Source organism: Salvia miltiorrhiza, chromosome 3 (genome assembly GCF_028751815.1).
Source record: "Salvia miltiorrhiza cultivar Shanhuang (shh) chromosome 3, IMPLAD_Smil_shh, whole genome shotgun sequence".
In the NCBI taxonomy this organism is placed as follows: Eukaryota; Viridiplantae; Streptophyta; class Magnoliopsida; order Lamiales; family Lamiaceae; genus Salvia; species Salvia miltiorrhiza.
Window position 1 is genome coordinate 46879107 of NC_080389.1, and position 20767 is coordinate 46899873.

The 20767-nt window shown below is 33.6% G+C and overlaps 3 protein-coding genes and 1 non-coding gene across 5 annotated transcripts; 3 read left to right on the forward strand and 1 right to left on the reverse strand.

Annotated features, from left to right (window-relative positions):
• Window positions 1-1006: 1006 nt before the first annotated feature.
• Window positions 1007-4800, forward strand: LOC131016156 (NAC domain-containing protein 91). Of its 2 annotated transcripts, XM_057944769.1 has the most exons (7): window positions 1021-1420; window positions 1997-2277; window positions 2703-3020; window positions 3117-3428; window positions 3539-4003; window positions 4089-4289; window positions 4629-4800. In XM_057944769.1, exons 1-7 carry the CDS (start codon window positions 1255-1257, stop codon window positions 4650-4652), a joined length of 1767 nt encoding a protein of 588 aa, XP_057800752.1. In that variant the 5' UTR covers window positions 1021-1254; the 3' UTR covers window positions 4653-4800. The 2 variants fall into 2 exon arrangements, with proteins under 2 accessions (XP_057800751.1, XP_057800752.1); XM_057944768.1 differs by lacking the exon at window positions 4629-4800 and having other exon boundaries at window positions 1007-1420; window positions 4089-4565.
• A 2631-nt stretch (window positions 4801-7431) lies between these two features.
• TRNAM-CAU (transfer RNA methionine (anticodon CAU)) lies at window positions 7432-7516 on the reverse strand. The gene is given in 2 exon segments: window positions 7432-7467; window positions 7479-7516. It is a non-coding gene; the product is annotated as a tRNA-Met (tRNA).
• Window positions 7517-9247: 1731 nt separating this feature from the next.
• On the forward strand, window positions 9248-12044 carry LOC131016157 (IAA-amino acid hydrolase ILR1-like 5). The gene is made up of 5 exons (XM_057944771.1): window positions 9248-9765; window positions 10017-10142; window positions 10530-10844; window positions 10968-11096; window positions 11527-12044. The coding sequence occupies exons 1-5, from the start codon at window positions 9421-9423 to the stop codon at window positions 11896-11898; spliced, it is 1287 nt and encodes a 428-aa protein (XP_057800754.1). The 5' UTR covers window positions 9248-9420; the 3' UTR covers window positions 11899-12044.
• A 4873-nt stretch (window positions 12045-16917) lies between these two features.
• Window positions 16918-17568, forward strand: LOC131018890 (uncharacterized). Its single transcript, XM_057947584.1, has one exon. The coding sequence runs from the start codon at window positions 16918-16920 to the stop codon at window positions 17566-17568; it is 651 nt and encodes a 216-aa protein (XP_057803567.1).
• The last annotated feature ends 3199 nt before the right edge of the window (window positions 17569-20767 follow it).

Below are 20767 nucleotides of genomic sequence, written 5' to 3' on the forward strand. Positions count from 1 at the left end.
TGAGACCCTTTCTCCACTTATAATAAATAATCATTTTCATTAAAACTCGTGCCATCCGCTTTTAGGACTATTTTTGATGGACAGATGAAGTATTATTTTTAATAGAAAAATTAATTATTTAAAATGATAGTGACAATGGGTGCAATTCACTTTATACACCAATCACTTAAATTCTCGTTCACCAATTTATTTTATACACTAATTATATATATTTTTAATTTATGTGCCAAAAATTATTGGGATATTACTAATGTGACGAGAGAATATTTGTATGATTAAAAGATGACGTAGGTTAATGAATTTGATAAATATGATCATACTTATGTTTTTGTTGCAAAATTAACATAAAAAATGTGATATTTTTGATAATATTGTATTCTTTTTTAGCATATGATAATATTAGATTTTTCACGGCATCGTTTATAGTAAAATGAGAATAAAAATAATTAGAATGATTTTAATTTATATTTATATTTTGCAGAAATTTAACGGAAAATATATTCACCTTAACCACAATGTTATTTTTTAAATGGCTAATTATTTCTATCCAAAATTACAATTTAACGCGATTTTTTAATTGTTGCAAGTATGATACTACTATTTAATTTTTGCAACATTAATTTTTTCTTGAAATTTATATGATCTACTAAAACGACATCATTTCATTGTTGAAATGATATGGTATTAATTACCTCTCAAAAAATTTAAGAATATTATTATAATCATAAAATTTTTATAGTGATGTTAATATTTTGAAAGTTATGTAACGAGTGAAAAATAAAAGCAAAAATTATGTTATCCGCGATGATTGATCCTTTCTAAAACTGGGCATAACAATTAAATAGAAATCATAAATTCATAATGCATATATATCTGCTCTTTTCTTTTTTTGAGTAGAATATATCTTATTCTTGAAAATGAGAATGCGGTTTTTACCTCTTCTGGTTTTGGTAGGGCTAAATTGGTCATTTCAGTAACCACACGGTATATACGCTGAATTTGAACGCGCTCACTCATCTACTGCTCTTTCTCAGAAAATTCCTCCTCTACTCTCTCTCACTATATTTCTTTCCTTTTCTTCTTCTCTCTCTCTCTCTAAAAAAATCTCGGATCCTCAGCTCGAACCCCACTGAATTTTCCCTGAATCTCATCCTCTTTTGTTAGAGCTTCTTCTCTTATAAATTTACTTCACCTTTAACACGCTTCTCTGTTTTTACCCTTTATTTTTCCAAAAAGCAAAAGTGTTTACTGTCAATGGCTGTGCTTCCGGTTAAGGCTTTACCGGTGGGATATAGATTCCGGCCGACGGACGAGGAGCTGATCGATCACTACTTGAGGCTCAAAATCAATAGGCGGGATAAGGAAGTCAGTGTTATTCGTGAAATTGATGTTTGTAAATGGGAGCCCTGGGATTTACCTGGTAAGTGTGTTCTAATTTTTTCGAGTTTTGTTGAAGGGGTTTTGCTTTATTTTTGCTGTTGCTGTTGGAAAGGGTAAATTTTATGTCCGGGTCTTTGATACTGTGCGTTGATTTTTTGTTGGCTTGTTAAAATAGGATTGTGGGTGGGTAAGGTTATGTGGATCTGAGCTCGATTAGGGTTTGTCGAACGCGTTTAATTTGGACAGTTTTTTGCTTTAAAGTTAACGAGGTATGTCTTGTCTGTTATGTATGCAGTACCTTGTAGTAATTGATAGGATTTTACTGGAAATTAGACTTCTTGAGTAATTATCTGATTTATAGGTTATGAGAGAGACACCCAAAATTCATGAACCTATGAACAAATCAATGTAACACATGAACGACAACATTAATTCAATCCGGTTGTTCATGTATTACATTGATTAATTCATCCCGGGTTCATGAATTTGAAGTGTTTGTTCATGTGTAATTACCCGGGAATGGTTTACTGATGATGTTTACTATTATAAGTGGCTGTTGCCTACACTTGTCTTTGAACTTGGAGATGTTCATAAATTTTGTTTCTTCGTCTTGCAGATTTATCTGTGGTAGAGTCTACTGACAATGAGTGGTTCTTCTTCTGCCCTAAGGATCGTAAATACCAAAATGGTCAGAGATTGAACCGGGCTACAGAGAAAGGTTACTGGAAGGCAACTGGTAAGGATAGGAATATAACTACCCGAAAGGGAGTAAAGATCGGGATGAAGAAGACTTTGGTTTTCTACATGGGTCGTGCACCCGATGGAAAGAGGACTAACTGGGTGATTCACGAGTATCGTGCTACTGATAAGTCTCTGGATGGCACCCACCCTGGTCAGGTTAGGACTTCATTTTATGCCCTATAGTTTTTCTCTATGACTGTTAGCAATATTTTCAGTTGTCGTGTTTAGTTTGTGGATATCTTATAGTAACATCTTTTCTTTCCTGTTCTTGGTTAACTGTTTGAAAGATACACATGTTTCGACTCTAAAGAAATATGTCTAGAAGATTTCCTAGATTGATTGTTGACTGATTTTGAAAGTCAGCTGCTTTAGTTGTATAGTGTTGTTCCATTCTACAAGGAATTTAAGAACATGCGAAGAAGCCCCTTCACTTAACTATGATTTGCCTAGGGATATAACTGTATTATGACATTAATTTGATTGAGTATGTTGCATATGTGGTATTGCACAAGTAATGTGACTGTATGCATTGATTTCCTCCTTTTTCTTTTAATTGCTGATGTTGTGATTTCTCTTGCTAGGGCGCCTATGTACTCTGCCGTTTGTTTAGAAAGGCTGAGCTGAAACAAGATGATATCACTGCATCTTCAAACATCAATGAAGTTGAAGAGATAATTGCTTCTCCTCCGGAAGTTCGATCTGTTGAAGATGAACAATCAGAACCAGTTAGTCCAAGTTTAGGTGGCATGGTTGAACCACGACCTTCTAGTGTCGAAAGCCATCAGACTTTAAGTACTCAGAAAGCTGCAGACAGCACTCCAATACCTCTTGATTGGCATAGCAACAGCGGCATTGCTGATGAGATGGAGGACAATGTATTAGACATTAAATCTATTCCTGTGAGTGAAATAATTGTCCTCTCAGCTTCCTGACAATTTCATCAGTTCTAATGTATTTAACTAACTTTCTTTTTGTTCTTGAATTCCTTGTCTCAGCCTAACCCTGAGCTGGAGAAATTATTGAATGAATTTTGCTACCCTGAGCAACAGACAACAGATGGGAAAATGTTTTCTCCATTGCATTCCCAGATGCAGTCAGAGCTTGGAAACCCGTACTTCTATGGAAACTTTAATGATGATATCAGTGATAATCAACAAACTATCCCATTCCAATATGGAACCAATCCTGCTGACGATATTGAAAAGTTCTTGAACTCTGTTTTTGTTGATCCTGAGGGGCAGATTAGCAGGTTGGAAAAAGATAGCAACTCATGTAGTGAATCGGAGGGAGAGGTGTCTCAGAGACAGGTAAGCAAGCTTTTATGTTGCTTTCATTGTGTTAGCGAGTAATTAGACTACAAGTAATAGGATTTGCTTTCCTGCCAGAAACCTGATTGCAAATATTATCTCTACTCTAGGGTGATCTGTTTATGCTACCAGTTGAGTCGTTTGAGGACAATATCAAGCAAGAGTCTCCATTCCAGAGTGAAGTTTCTTCTGAAATGCCAGCCGTTGATCAAGATGGCCACAGTTCTTATGTTAGCAGCAGTTTAGACCAAGGGAACTTGGTTTACGCAACTAACTTCTTTGAATTCCCAAATGATTTCACAACTGACTCTTCTGGCAATTACATCGGACACATGTCAAATGTTGAAAACACTGGTCTCTATAGCCCTGCAGTCGAAGACACAACTTCCGGAACTGGCATTGTGATAAGGAAACGCCAGATTCCTAATCAAAGTACTGTGCAGAACACTGCATTACATGGAACTGCTCCAAGAAGACTTCGTCTGCAGATGAAATTACAAGTTGGACCTGTTCAATGTGGCCTTCCTAACGAGCAAACTAACTCTAAAATAGAGCAAGAAAGCGACACAGCCCAGGTGAGATGTTCCTCTAATCCTTTGTTCCAATCAATACCTTTCTTTAGTTTTGGTTTTCTAACCTTCATAGCGTTGGTTACTACAGGATGATGAGAAGGCTGCTAGTGTCTCCGCTCATGAATCGGGGGCTTCAACTTCTGTTGATGCAAATTGCGATGGAAACTCAAATGATACAACCACATACCCGGAGGTTAAAGCCGAATCACCATATAGTAAATCTGAAGACACTCTTTCACAGCGCTCCGGTTGTGCACTTTCAGTTTCTTCATTGAGATACATGCCTAAGGTACTCATGGCCATGAGTCTCATAGTCATGCTTATTGCTGTGTGGGCATATTCAACCTCCTACATGAAACTAACTAGAAAGTAATCAACCCTTTTTTGTATAGGACTTGAGTGCTTATATATATTTTTAGTTCAATAGGTTAACACCGGCGCCTGATATTTTGTCGTTTTAAAGCTAAATGTTATGCCTGGATGCTATGGATTTGTATATTGCTTAGCATTATGTGATCGTTTCTGTAACATATATCAAGAATCTGGGATTACTTTTTTTGCCCTATTTATTTGTGTAGTGACTCTTATAGATATTTACAGGATACAGTTGTTTTTTTGTGATTGCTAGGTGTTTATGCTGCTTTCCTTGTAGATGTTTTCTTGGATGATGGAGGCTACATTCTTCTGTCTCAGTTTGATGTGAACTCTGGTTCTCTGACATAGGATTTTTGTAAAAAGTAAATTTTGTAAATGGAAATTTCAACATTATTCCAATTGGGATCTTCCCATTTTTACATCAAGACTAGCATTTGCGCATGAAAAATATTTTTATATTTTATTATATATAAAATTGATTATCATTTGATTATTGTATAAAAATAATGAAGGATAATTCATATTAATAAAAAATGATATTGTGTAAAAAGAAAACAATAGAAATTAAAAGATAATTGAAAAAAATAGATTTATTCAAAAAAAAAGAGGAGTGAGGAGAGAGAATTTTCTTAAGTTTTAATCTTTAAATAAATATAATTTTTATATTTTAAATTCAATATTTACATGACATATCAAATTAAAGCTCTTGTCATGATCTTTAATTTGATATGCATATCAAATATTTTATACTTTGTCGAATTTAACAATTTTAAAAAAGAAATAAAATCGAAAAATAAGAAGTTGAAGAAAAAAAAAGATGCATAACTTATAAATAAACATTCAATTTTATTCTAACTATAAAATTACCTCTTAATTTTAAAATTGATTTGAAATTAATTTGAAATTGAAAACTCCCTTTTTAATATAGTATAGATTGATATAATCCAATATGCATGCCAAATGTGTATAAATAAGATGCATAAAAAATGTAATTGCACCTCAAGAAATGAGGATCATTTCTGAAGAGAAGCCAAGTAATTATATTAGCAATGCAAAGCGAAGTGTGCAATATTGGAAGGGCAAGAGGGGAAATTCATCTAAGATGTCGGACATACTACATAATTTCGATTTCTTCCTCCTCCAACACATGAATCAGTGAACACGCCCAATCTCCAACTCACTGCATAAGCAAACGCCAAATGCAAAATTTGTCATATTCCAACATATAAGAGAGAACGATACCAGTTTTATTAAAAAAAGGGGTTAATAGCCAAAAAATACACGAAGTTTGCCCGAATTTGCAAATTGCACATGACCTTCAAAATTGGCCTCAGAATACATGACCTTTTGATTTTATCGTGATTTGCAGACGGCGAGAATTCCGGCTATAATTAAAGTTGACCGGCAACGACGTGGCAATACGCGTGGCATTTTTAATGCTGTGGCAATACGCGTGGCATAAAAATTAAAAATAATGTAATTTTTTTATACATGTGGCATAAGAGAGAGAGAGAGAGAGAGAGAGAGAATCGCCTAATTAGTCCTCTTCTTCTCCAGCATCTGGCGCGGCGGACGTCTTCCGCTTCTCCTGGTGGCACTTGTCGGAGGCCTCGCCGGTGACGAAGCTGATGAACTCCACGCGCATGGGGAGAAGGATTGTGGCTTCAGATCTGGGGATTTCTTCCCATTTGACTCCGATTTTTCCTCATCACTCCTTCGATTTCATCCGGCTCGACTCCGATTTTGGGAGGTTGGAGGCAGAGGAGGATTGTGGCTTCAGATCTGGGGATTTCTTCCCATTTGACTCCGATTTTCCCTCACCACTCCTTCGATTTCATCCGGCTCGACTTCGATTTTGGAAGGTTGGAGGCGGAGGAGGATTGTGGGGAATTTGTGGATTTGGGGGTTCTGCAAAATTGGGGATTGTCGGCTCTTCACTACTGAAATTCGTGGCATGGTGTAGTGCTTGTGTCGTGTCGTCGCGTTGTGTGGTGTTTGTGTCGTGGTGTGGTGTTTGTATTGTGGCTGGTGGAAGGCGGCGGCTGGAGACGAGGCCGCGCTGTGCGGTGCGGCGAAGATGGAGAATGGTGGCGGATGGAGGATGGAGATTCAGGGAAAGGGGCGGAGATGGAAGATGGCGGTGAGGCGACATTCATATGAGCGAAGAAAAGGCGAGCGATGGAGGATGGAGGACGACGGTGAGGCAGCGGAAAGAAAGCGAGCGATGGCCTGTGACGGAGAAGAAGACCGCGCTGTGCTCAGCGGTGGCGGTGGTGCTCGGCGTCTGGAAAAGACGGCGGTCGTGCTCGACGTCTGGAAAAGACGGAGAAGAAGACCGAGATTTTCCTCTTTTTTAAAAAAAATAAAATTATACTCACTCAAGAAACGACGTCGTATTACTTGCTCGACGGTTAATCCACGTCTGCAATTTCCGACAGCCACGTCAACTAGGCTTAAAGTTATGGTCAACGCATGTGCAAATCAAGATAAAATCAAAAGATCATGTATTCTGAGGCCAATTTTGAAGGTCATGTGCAATTTGCAAATTCGGACAAACTTCGTGTATTTTTTTGCTATTAACCCTTAAAAAAATGTCTCCTTGGAATGGCCTAGTGGATGGGGTGGTTGCCTGTAAAAAAAATATAGAAAAAAGAGACGATACTTCGAAAATATAAAGATACTTTTATTAATTAATGAGTGGATTAATAGGGGATGAGTGGATTAATAGGGGAATAAAATAATAAAATATAGAAAAAAAGAGACGATACTTCGAAAATATAAAGATACTTTTATTAATTGATGAGTGGATTAATAGGGGAATAAAATAATAAAGTAATTAGGTGGCATAATTTGAACCTTTACTTTTATTAATTGATGAGTGAATTAATAGGGGAATAAAATAATAAAGTAATTAGGTGGCAGAATTTGGTAATTAGGTGGAAGAATTTGAACCTTTACTTTTATTAATTGATGAGTGGATTAATAGGAGAATAAAATAATAAAGTAATTAGGTGGCAGAATTTGAACCTTTAAATAAAGATTGAAAAAAAGTTATATGGGGTGAGAGAGGCTCGAACTCTCGACCTCAGGATTACTCAGAAGCTATGAGACCTACGCGCTAGCCAACTGCGCCACCACCCCTTTGTTTTTATTGTGTTTGTTTTTATTAAAATATTAATATTAGTATATTTTTTGATTCTACAATTGTGAATATCGTTTTTGTTCCTAACAAATTGCAAAGAAATTTAATTCGCAACCACATCTCAGAAAAAAATTCAATGAAAGTTGGGCGGCTCAGCAGATTCTTTACAAGGTTCGGTACGTTGAACCTTGGATCTCGCATTGTCGGGTGTTCGTCTTGGTTGTTTTGTGTTTTTTTTCTTTTCTTGCCCCTTTCGGCTTGTTCACGGCTGTAGCAGGTTGTGGTGCTAGGCCAAAGTAATAATTGGAGATGAGGTGATGGTTAGTCCGAAACTCTACCTCCACTTTTACTTTTGGCGTGGCGTTTTGTTCGAGTCTTTTGTTGATATTTTTCGGGTGATGGTTAGCCCGAAGTTCAAAAAATATCTTTATTTTTTTGTGATCGTTGTGGATTTTTGGTTTAGATAGATACTTTTTTTCTTGTTAATGTTTTCTCCTTTGAATTTTTATTAAAAAAACAAAAATAATGAGGCATGACCCCTTTATTTGGACTTATGCTCTTAAGGTTAAGGGTTCCTTGGATTTTCCTCCTCTATCCTCCTCGTTTTTTCTTTGTGGTGCTCCTAATAAAACTTCATTTCATTCAAGTCGGGACACATTTAGCTTTTTATGAATGTGATCAAACAAAGACTGATTTCTAGATCATTCAAAATTGATCACCGGATCAAAATTCTCTTGAAGCTTGATGATTGAAGGGAGAGCTCATGATAAGTTTCACACATTTTAATAGTTACATGATGATTATGTTTATGTATATACTATTTATCAAATCTTGATACAAGATAGTTCACACACGACGAAATAATATTTATATGTCGTTTTAAAATAAATTAGACTATAAAATATTAACCATTATTATTAACTAGCATTTGTATCCCGTATAATACACGAAAAATATTTTTATATTTCTATATTTATATAAAATTGATACCAACTCAATTATCATATTTATAGATATAATATACAAAATGATTTTAACTGAATATATTTGAGTTGAATATTGAAAAAATAAAAAAATAGAAAAAAATTCAAAATAATAAAAATTGATAGTATTATGTAAAGGTAAAAAAAAAAAGTTAAAAAATGAAAATGAAAAAGAATTGAAAAATAGATTTATTTAAAAAAAGATGAGAGAGATGTTTTTTAAAAAACTTTTAATAAATATATAGTAACTTTTATATTTTAAATTAAATATATACATAAAATATCAAATTAAATCTCTTATTGTGATCTTTAATTTGATATGCATGGAGTACCATTTTATAATTAACCAAATTTTACAATTTTAGAAAGAAATAAAACAAAAAATAAAAATAAATAAAAGAAAAATATAATTTATAAATAAATTTTTAATTTTATTATAATTATTAAATTACAACTTAATTTTAAAATTAATTTAAAATTAAAATCATGACTTTTTGATATAGCATGGATTAAAGGCTAACCACCTATTCACTTATCTTAATAGAAAAGACGAGAAAATCTCTCAAACAAAAAAATACCCCCTTCATCCTATTATGTTAGTCTCACTCTTTTTGGACACATAGATTAAAAATTTATTTTTTAAAAGAAAAGTGGTGTGTTTATATTAATCAAATATATATTTTTAATTTAAAATAAAAAAAGAATTTATTCTAATAAAACGTCCTAAAAAAACAAAACGAATATATTAAAATATGACGGATGTAAAGTAGAAAAGAACACACTATTTGTTCGAAAAAGAAAAAAAAAAAAAAAAATCCCTGCTCTTAGTCTATAGACGGATTCTTCTCCAATCAATCAATCATGCGGTGAAAAAAAACCGGATTCTTCTCCCTGCTCTTAGTCTTTAGACGAAGAAAATCATGTTTCGAAACTCCAAGTTTTCAACTTTTTTGCTACTCCTGCTCACTTACTTAGCTAATTATCGAACGGAATCAACAAATTTTGATCAAGAATATGCAAAGGAGATTCTTAGCTCAGCCCAGCAGGAAAAAGATTGGTTAGTCTCAATTAGAAGGAAAATTCACGAAAACCCAGAGCTCGCATTTCAAGAATTCAACACTAGTGCCTTAATTCGCAGCAAACTCGATGAACTCGGAATTTTTTATGAGTACCCATTTGCCAAAACGGGCTTGGTCGCTCAAATCGGGTCGGGTTCCCGCCCCGTTGTTGCTCTACGTGCTGATATGGATGCTCTCCCTCTCCAAGTTAGTGTTTTGAGATTTGGGATTTATATATTTCTGCATAATACTTATTGAGAAATTAGTGGTGAATGAAACTTTGATTTTTTTTTTTTTTTGTTAAATTTCTTGTTTAGGTATCGTAGAATGGATTCATAATTGCTTTACTTTGTGATGTCATATATATCTATTATTTTCGGTATGATTGCTTTACCTTTGCATCAGTATATGTTTTTGCTGTTATTTTGATTGGATTTTGTGTGTGCGTGTGTGAATAGGAACTAGTGGAGTGGGATCACAAGAGCAAATTGGATGGTTTGATGCATGGATGTGGGCATGATGCTCATACTACTATGCTCCTTGGGGCTGCCAAGTTGCTTCATCGAAGGAAACACAAGCTTAAGGTTGTATTTAATTGCAATAATTCTTGTCGATTTTCTTGATGAATTTGATCAGAGTGGTTGCTGTTTTATGCTTCATCCAAGTTCTTCTCCTAGGTTGTATTGATTTATGTTTTTTCTGGAAATCTTCAAGGTTTCTGCCTAATGTTGTCTTAGATAAGAATATTATGTTGGATCATAGAGCAAACATGCATTTGTAAAACTTAGTTGGTGGTAAGTGAGGTTGCAACATAAGGGTAAAAGTCAAAGTTGAAATAATGGGTAAAGAATAGAAGGCATTTTTGCTCTGCTAATGATTGCTTAAACCAATACTCGTTTTTCATTTTTTTTACCATTTAGAAGCATTAATTTTATCTCTCTTTTGTGTTTGCCTTGCATTGGATGTTTAAGGGAACAGTAAGGCTTCTATTTCAACCTGGTGAGGAGGGAGGCGCTGGCGCCTCCCATATGATAAAAGAAGGCGCTCTTGGTGGTGCAGAGGCGATATTTGGTATGCACGTCGATTTTACAAACCCAACAGGAAGTATATCAAGTGTTCCAGGACCAATTCTGGCTGCAGTGAGCTTCTTCGAAGCGAAGATAGTTGGAAAAGGCGGGCACGGTGCAGCACCCCATCATAGCATCGATCCAGTAGTTGCTGCATCATATACTATATTGGCACTGCAACAGCTCATCTCAAGAGAAGTAGATCCCCTTCATAGTCAAGTACGTCGCAGTAGGACTATTTTCGCTGCTCATTCCTTGCATTGCCAATTTATTTGGTGGGGATTTTACACAAAGCCTCCACTTTAGACCAAGCGTACTAAAATTTGGGTGTGAAACTTGCAGGTGCTTTCTATTACGTATGTTCGAGCAGGGACTGCATTAAATGTCATTCCCAGCTCTGTCGAACTAGGGGGTACGCTCAGAAGTCTTACGACCAAAGGCTTGCACCGACTCCAACAGAGGGTTAAAGAGGTACCCCCAATTCTCTGATTTATCATCTCAAACAGAAGTTGGTTATTGAATATATAGAATCATTGCAGTCAATCAAATCTTGTGTTATCTAATCGTCTATAACGAATATGCTTGATTCGGAGTATGTGTAGACACGCACACACACACACACACCCCCCTAGTGATTCATTAATATGTAAATCAGTTAACCTGTTGTGTGCCACTTGATTTAGATTGAAAGGAATCATTATTTATGATGTATGCTGCTGCTCTTTTCTCGACTTCTCGTTTTACCCCTCGCATTTTTGAAGGATCATAGAACACCAAAACGAACAAAAATGTATGTAAACTATCATAAATCAGGCCCTTATTAATGACTTAAACTCATAAGTAATCAAATGTTAGATTCTAGTTCAAAATAACACTACTTATGCAGCCAGGCTTGTTATAGGTTATTGAAGGACAGGCTGGTATACTGAGATGTACAGCGCATGTGGACATGAAAGAAGAGAAGTTCCCTCCGTATCCAGCTTGTTTCAACGACGAAGGACTACATGAGCACGTAGAGAGGGTCGGGAGCCTCCTTCTGGGAGCGGAGAATGTGAAGAAGGGGAAGAAGGTGATGGCTGGTGAGGACTTTGCCTTCTATCAGGAGGTAATCCCGGGAGAAATATTTAATATTGGGATCAGGAACGAGGCGATAGGGGCCGTGCACTCTCCTCATTCGCCATATTTCTTCCTCGACGAAGACGTCCTTCCCATCGGAGCAGCAGTGCATGCGGCAGTTGCAGAAATTTATCTCAGAAATCACAGCCATTTCTAATTTGTAAATCATGTTTCCTGATGGAACCTTTGGGAAGTTTGGTTAGGGCTGAGCGAAAAACCGGAGAAACGGACTGGAAAACCGGTTTTCCATTCGGTTTGAAAGGGAAATCTAAAGTTTGGTATGAGAATTAATTATTAGTTTTACTTTTGCATATCAAAATCTTGAAAATTTAGTTAATTCAGTTTGTAAAAATAGCTGAAATCAATTGAATAAACGAAATACTCACCTCATCACTAAAATAGAAAAATAGTTGTAATTAATTTCCAATTGAAAATTGTTTGAAACAACCATTTTGAAGAAGGAAACACAATATTTGACCACTAATTGGAAAAACACAAAATCTGATCATTTTTTACGTTTTAAGACTGCTTTGCCCTAAATTAGGACGGATCGGATTCGGGTTTGCTTGCGGGTTAGGCACATATGACACTATTAGTGCTAAAAATACCAACCGAAAAAAAAAAGAAAAAAAACTAAGAAAATTGGTACTTTTGGCACTATTAATGCCAATAATACCATGCACGAATGGTATTAGTGCCCATAAGAGAGAGTATATGGCACTAATATGACCATAATTACCATTTGTGCAACACCCTAAATGGAAAATTTAAACCCTACGGGGAAGTGTACAAAATGATCATATAATTGTACTCATTTATATAAGACAAGACAATGTATCAGCACAAGTATATGACACTATTGTCACTAATATGGTTACTAGTACCATTCGTGTATGACACTATTGGCATTAATAGTGTCAAGTGTACCATTTTTTTAATTTTTTTTTTCTGTTGGTACTTTTGACACTAATAGTACCATATGTGTGTCTAATCTGCGCACAAACTCGAATCCGATTCACCCTAATTAAGGGCAAAATAGTCCTAAAATATTAAAAATTGGTCAGATTTTATATTTTTTCAATTAGTGGCGGTATTGTGAAAAAATAAAATAAATAAATAAAATTCTTTTTATTATTGCAATATTTGAAAAAAAGTCACATTAGTATAAATTTGGGTAAACTAGTGTTTTTCCCTCAAAAAAACCTAACAAAATTTGACAGCGCATAGTGAAATACTCCTTACGTCCCTGAATAAATATTTACAATCATCGAAAAACGCATTATCATGAAAGTGAGAAAATCTACTAAAATCTAATATTATCTAGAGTAATGCTAAACAGCCACATTGTGGCCACCCATAATTTATTTAAATAAAAAATAATTTAAATTATTTAACTTATTTTTTAAAATAAAAATAAGATTTAGTTATTTTATCATATTCTCTGCATTGTAGTTATTTTTTTGCAATTTTTTGGTAACTTTTTTATTTTTATTAAAAAATAAATTAAAAATAAAAAATGCAAAATAAATTTAAAAAAATAAGTACAATGTAGAGAATATAATAAAATAACTAAATCCTATTTTTATTTTAAAAAATAAATTAAATAAATCAAGATTTATCTTATTATACTAGTTTGTGGGTGGCCACAATGTGGCTGCATAGATTTATTGTATTATCTTTAATTATTACATAGATTTATTGTATTATCTTTAATTATTATGGGAAATATGAAAAGGATGCAAAGTCAGGATAGTATTGGAAAACTAAAGCAGGATAAATATGAGATTGTAGTCATTTTTGCATAAAAGTTTGAAATATAGTCATTTATCAGAACAACACTATTTTAAAAATAATAAATGTATGTAATCATATTCTACCTAGCCACAAACTAGGCAAATATGAAAAAAATTGATTTATTTAATTTATTTTTAAAATACTAAAAAAGGATTTAGTTGTTGTATTGTATTGTATTGTCTACATTTAGATTTTTTTGAAAAAAAATTGTAAGTTTTTTTCTTTTAAATAAACAAAAATAAAAAATTATAATTTTTTTTAAAACAGCTACAATATAAAACAATACAATAAAATGAATACTCCCTCCATCCCTGAAATAAGTTCATCTTTTTCCTTTTTGGGACGTCCCCCAAATAAGTTCCTCTTTCTTTCTTTCCATTTTTGGACAACTACCCCACCACTAATAATACTTTATTTATTCTTACTTTTCACTTTTTCACCACTCCCAATACTAATTATAACACTTTTGCACATTTTCACCACCCTCAATACTAATTACTATAACATATTTTTCTCCATTATCAATACACTTTACCACTTTTCCTTAAAACTCGTGCCGTCCTCAAAGAGGAACTTATTTTGGGAATGGAGGGAGTATTATTTTTAAAAATAAATTAAATAAATGAAAATTTTTCCTATTTGACTAGTTTGTGGCTACTATTTTCAAAATAAAACACTTATTTAATATGGAAAAAAAATAATATTTCCTTTATTTTTTTGGGCTCCAATAGATAGAGTGCACTGAGTAAAGCATTAAGAAAGTTGTCCATCTCGAGAACTTCCTTAATTTGAGGCTATTATTTTAAGAGGAATTTTCTCATTTTTTTCTTGTGAAACACTCATCATCATCAAGTAGAGGAAAAATACATGGAGATCCATGCTTTGCTTCCTCCATACATTCAATGAATTTAAATTATGTATACAGCTCAAATATATATTTTTAAAATGCTTGAAACGTAATACCTATAACTAAGGCTTTATTATTTGATCAAATATTCAAACTACAATCAGAACACTTTCACTTTTGAGACACATGTCTTTGTCTAAAGTCCACAAGTCCAGGTTGGAAAGCATGGCGCACAAACGTTAACTTGATTGAGCTCCAATTTTCATCATTTAAAACCAAAGGAAATGTAAATATACTATGAATTCACAACTATTCCTTTATATATCTAACATTACACTCCGCTGCTTATTTAAAAAAAATTAAATTAAATCCGCTGCTAGCAATTTAAATTCCTTATTCAATTACAGTGATTAATCTCGTGTAAGATAGTTTTTGTTGGACCCCTGTCATATTATAAGAATAAATTATTACTCCATCCATCCCAACTTTTAGTATTCATATTTTCATTTTTGAATGTCCCACATTTTTGTATTCATTTTTTAGTTATAATAAAAGTAGGTAAGACTCTTACTCCACTTTAATTATTTTAACATTCACATAAAATATGAGATTTTTATTCCACTCACAATATAGTCAACCACTTTATTAAAATCCGTGTCACTCTCAATTAGATACTTACTAGAAATTAGCACGAATGGAGTACCTAATAATTAAAAGATAGTTGGTCTTATCTTACCATCATTCATCATCTAAGTCAATCAAAAATCGAGAGCAATAATGAAATACATTAAGAAGCTCATAAAATAATTAGTAATTAATTGGAGCTCAATTCGAATGTTCTATTGCATTTGTGAATGATTGACGTGGCAATATTAAAAGTTTAAAATTTAGGGTCATTATTTAAGAAAAATATATACCCTAATATTGGACAATTTTGAACCCTTGCCACATGACATTCATCTATGTATGCAATAGATAATGTCATATGAATTTGCAATGCTGAAATGATTTGAGTGGCAAATATTTGATTGTTACTATTAATTATTTGACTCAACAAAGTTAAACTCAGAGATATGTCATCCATCATACCATAGATATCAATTCAGGTATTACCAGAATAAAAAAATACACACAAACACAGAAAGCCCTTCTTTTCTTAACATCCACTTATTTAATACACCTAAAAGTGCTTTATTTATCAAAAGACACATTGGTTAATGTAGGAAAACTCGTAGCACGAAAGAGTCGAAGAAGAAAACAAATGGATGGTTGAGATTAGAGTTGCATTTATAGCCACAAACATAAACCAAATAATGTATATATGCATGTGTATAGAGAGGTGTGAGATCGGCGTTCTTGCAATGACATGTGTTGAACTTAATTACATTCTCATCTACAATATATTCTTGATTAAGACAACAATTTTCACTTAAAACTCGACAAATGTGAATCATTAATTTCAATTAAATGGAATGGTCCTTGAAAATCAAATTTCCGCACCCCTTTTTGACACAACTGCATGCTGATGCTATCTTTTCGTGGACTTCCCATATTTGAGAAAGAAACCTTTTGTTTAATTTGGACTTTGGAGGTGGAAACTTTTGGTGCTACTAACATTGCTGACTCGTTTCCACGCGAGAGAGAGAGACAGAGTCTTTAGATCAAAGTGTAGCTTGATTTTGATGTAAGACGAAAAGATGGAGGTCTTATCTCGAATCAAGGGTACTTACTATAGAGGAATATAAATACTCCATTAGAGAAGGTTTTTAAACGTAAATATATACTCTCTTTTTTTTATAAATTAGATAAGTAAATAATGAAATTTAAAATCGCATGACGATGGACTCAGCACCTCAGGCCTTGAGTATTAATCACCTACCACTAGACCAACACATGCACACAATAAATATACTCTTTATGTTACGTTCTAAATAAGTGGTCTTTAGTTATATTGAAAAACTGACTTAAGTTTTCTATAAAATTTGGTTTTATTTTTGTCATCTATTAGTTATATTGATTATTGATTGTTGATTTAGATGTTATTTGAATGATACATTTATATTGATGTGTGAGATTTAGAAGGTCAATCGGGTATAAAGGGCATAGGGCAAATATAGTAAACATTCTTCATTATTAGGGTTATACGAGTAATTTTGCTATTATATATATAGGTACACCAAACATTAATATCCATATATACCCTTGCTGTTTGGTAAGGTAGGTCATAGGGATATCACACGTAGGGTACCCACAATCTTACTCACTTAGGTGTCAAGAGCATTTCATTTTGATGGCTTCAGGTAGGTAAGGAATATTTATCATAGTACTCCTTTGTAATTATGATACTGTCTTTTTACTCTTGCAATTATAATATAATATCTCTATTTTTTCTTCCAAGTGTGTCTAATATACCCCTCCCCCCACAAAAAATAGTCAATTTTTGCCATTTTGAGACGTCCACAAAAATTAATCTCTTTTCACTTTTAGAAACTTTCTATCACATAATGGGCTCATTCTCCACTTACAATACAATTAATGGTGGAGGAACTGATGAGGATTGTTGCTGATTCTGTTCCATGCACAGGTACAATCGATGGATGGAGATGGACGGCGACAACGGACGGATTATTCACAATCAAGTCGGCATACGATCTCCTTGCGGTGACCAAAGGAGAGCAACAATTCCAACCTCTGGAGTTGGCCAAAGTTTGGGATGCACCGACGTCGCATAAAGCCAAGGTGATTGCTTGGAGATGCCTGAGGAATAGATTGGCAACATGCGATAATTTGCTTAGAAGAAACATTCAAATCGGCATCGAGGAGAGATGGTGTAACGCTCGTGTGTCGCGTGAGGAGACGGCGGAACACCTGTTCTTACACTGTCCGAAAGCAGAGGCGGTTTGGAACCAGATACAACAATGGCTCAACATCAAAACGGCAAGGCCTAGAGGTATTCTCCAACACTTTATATCTTTCATCTCTGAAGGAAAAAAGAAGAAAAGTAGGAGATTGCTTTTAGCGCTATGGGTGGACACTATCTGGTGGCTTTGGAAAAGCAGAAACGAAAGCCGATTTCAGAATAAGGTTTGGGATATTGATAGAATGGTTATGCAAATTAAGGGGAGTCTTTGGAGTTGGAATGAGGTGTTCAAAATTGTTGAGTTGAGAATTCCTTTTACCTCTTGATGCTCTAAGGGTTTCAAACTTGTTTTGTAGTTTTAACTGGCATTTCTGGTGCCATGTTTTTCCCTCATTAATGAATTTTTACCTTTACTGATCAAAAAAAAAAAATTACTTCCTCCGTCCCATATATATAGGCTTGTTTTCCTTTTTTGAATGTCCCATTTATATAGGTTTATTTCCATAAAAAATAATGTTTTTTCACTCATTTACTATTATATTCCTATTTAATTCTTTAATTTACTCCCACTTTAATATATCATTAAATAATAAATATGGGCATACTAGGAAATCTACTTATATATTTTCATTTCCAATGATTTTTCTTAATCCTTGTGAAAATCACAATCAGCCTATACATATGGGACGGAGGGAGTATTATTATTAACATTACCTTTTAAGTGAGACCCTTTCTCCACTTACAATAAACTAAACAATTTTTATTAAAACTCTTGCCGTCCCTATCTAGGACTATTTTTGGTGGATGGAGGGAGTATAAGTAACATTATCTTTCCAATATATATATATATATACATACATGTATCATATTAGGAAATTAAAGTTAAATATATTCTTCACCAGCTTTTATTGATCATGGTCCATACCACTCCACACAGTCTCCACTGACCAACTAATTAGCAAAATCTACATATCTTATTAGCGTTAATTGAAAACGATGTTTTGCCATTTTATTTCATCTTTTTGAGCATATATAAGGGATATTTCCTTTCTAGGAAATACATAGTTTCCAATATATTCTTAATCGAATTACTTGTAAGATGCATGTGCATGATATGGAAACCACCCATGTGACACAAACTAATCGTGATTGAAAATAGGTAATTACACGCAATTCATAATCACTTCACTTTAGCATTCCCACAAGTTTATATCTAGTCCAGTTTCCAATGATCTAAAATTAAGTGCTACCAATGCATTCACCAATTGATCTGCTTATGAAAAATGTGCCATCAAAAGGCACTTTTTAATATGGATGGCTCATCCTTTTCTTCCAAACCTATCAAAGAAATGGGTGTTTGCTCTAATCAAGAAATTATACTTCAATATATAGTTACATTCATTCGTTTGAGTGTAGGTAGCCCCTTTTCTTTTTCTTTTTTTCTTTTTTTAGAAGAGAAGGTAGGTCTAGAGCCAAGTTTAACCAAACCATGAATTGTAGAAAGAATAAACTATTTTTCTAAACATATGTCCCTCTCAATTACAAAAAAAAAAAAAAAGATTCGAAACGAACATATATATCATTTGTTGGAATAAATAGCTTATTTAATGCCATAATTACTTTGTAATTAATGGAATTAAAAAGTATTTTTGGAATCTACATTGTTGAGTAGATTAATTTGGTATATTTACTTGTTTAAAACTATAAAGAATTGAATGAGTAATTAATGCACAAAGATAGCCACTGTTCGGACCACCTATTTACCCAAACAATGCACATGACGGCGGTTAAGGACCGAAGAGATACGATGATTCGGACCACCTGTTTGCTCTTTTGGTGACTTGGCTCTTTTGTGCGATATGCATTTGCACATCTACGAGCGTTTGCTTGTCACGCACCATCAAATTATATGACATCCATAAATTAACATATGTAGCATAAATAAGCTGGGACCCTAATCTTCTAAGAAATGAGATATAAGCACCTTTCTTGGGCATGCTACCATCCCTTAAAATTTGGTAAAAGAAATTGTATTGTATTTTTATTATTTTCTGAAAAAGAACCATGCATGTCAATTAAACATCTAACAACATTAAAAGGTTGATGATTAAGGCCAAAACAAATATATTCTAGCTTTAGTATTTTAACATCCATGTTGGGATTGTGGCCTGTGGAAGGAAAGAAAAGATTCGAACAAGAACAAGAGATTTACGTGGTTTGATCCTTCGATCTATATCCACAAAAGAGAAACTAAATCTTTAATACTATCACTCAAGAAGGAATACAATCACACACAACAAACACTCAAGAAACAAAAGGAGTTGCAACTCACAAGCCTATCAAGAATACTGCATTTCCTAACCCTCTTCTTTTCTTCTCTTGTTGTGTAAAACTCTTAGGAGGTGATTGGTATGATGGAATGGATCGAGATGGGAATGGAATGGTGATTCATACTTTGATTCCATTCCTTATTTGGTATGTTTTCTTTGTAGTAATCATCATTCCTACATCCATGGGAATCACCAGTCCTTCCATCTACATACGCCATTTCATTCCATTCTTAATCCTTCTAATTTAAGTTTCGACATGTATATTTGTATGAAACATACAACATTATTGTTATTATTATTATTATTATTATTATTATTATTATTATTATTATTATTATTATTATTATTATTATTATTATTATTATTATTATTATTATTATGGGGTTATGGCCAAAAATACATGAACTTTGAAAAAAGTTGCAATTTTCACCTCAACTTTCAATTAAGCCCCAAAATACATGAATTTATATTTTTGTTGTAATTTTCACATAAGTTTGACTTTCAACGAAATTAGAGCTTAATTGACAATCGAAATTAAGTCAAATATATTAATTTTTGCCTTCTTAGACCTCCGAGCTTCTCAATACTCATCATCATTAGAAGTTAGATCAACATCAGGTGAATTTTCGACTGTCAATTAAGCTCTAATTTCGTTGAAAGTCAAACTTAGGTGAAAATTGCAACAAAAATATAAATTCATATATTTTGAGGCTTAATTGAAAATTCAGGTGAAAATTGCAACTTTTTTCAAAATTCATATTTTTTTGGCCATAACCCCATATATTTATTTTAAAATGAGAATTGATATGCCTACTATTTAACTATGTATATAAAAATAATACTATGTGAAATTTTTGCTAAATTTATGGACTCCTTAATAATATTTAGTCGTAACATAATTAAGTATTAATTAATTCAAACGTAAGTTCTACTCCATCCGTCCCACAAATCTTGATGCATTTGTTTTCGGCACGAGAATTAAGGAGTTGTAGATTAGTGTTTTAAGTGTGTAGGTAATAAAGTAAAAAAAAGATAAAGTAGAAGTGTATAGGTAATAAAATAGAAAAGTGATAAGAGCACCCGCATCGCGGGTACTCGAGGAGGTCCTCGAGGAGACCATCTGCGTCGAAGAGGGCGATGCGACGAGGACTCCTCGAGTTATCGAGTATCCTCAATGGCCGGTGGAGATGGCGCG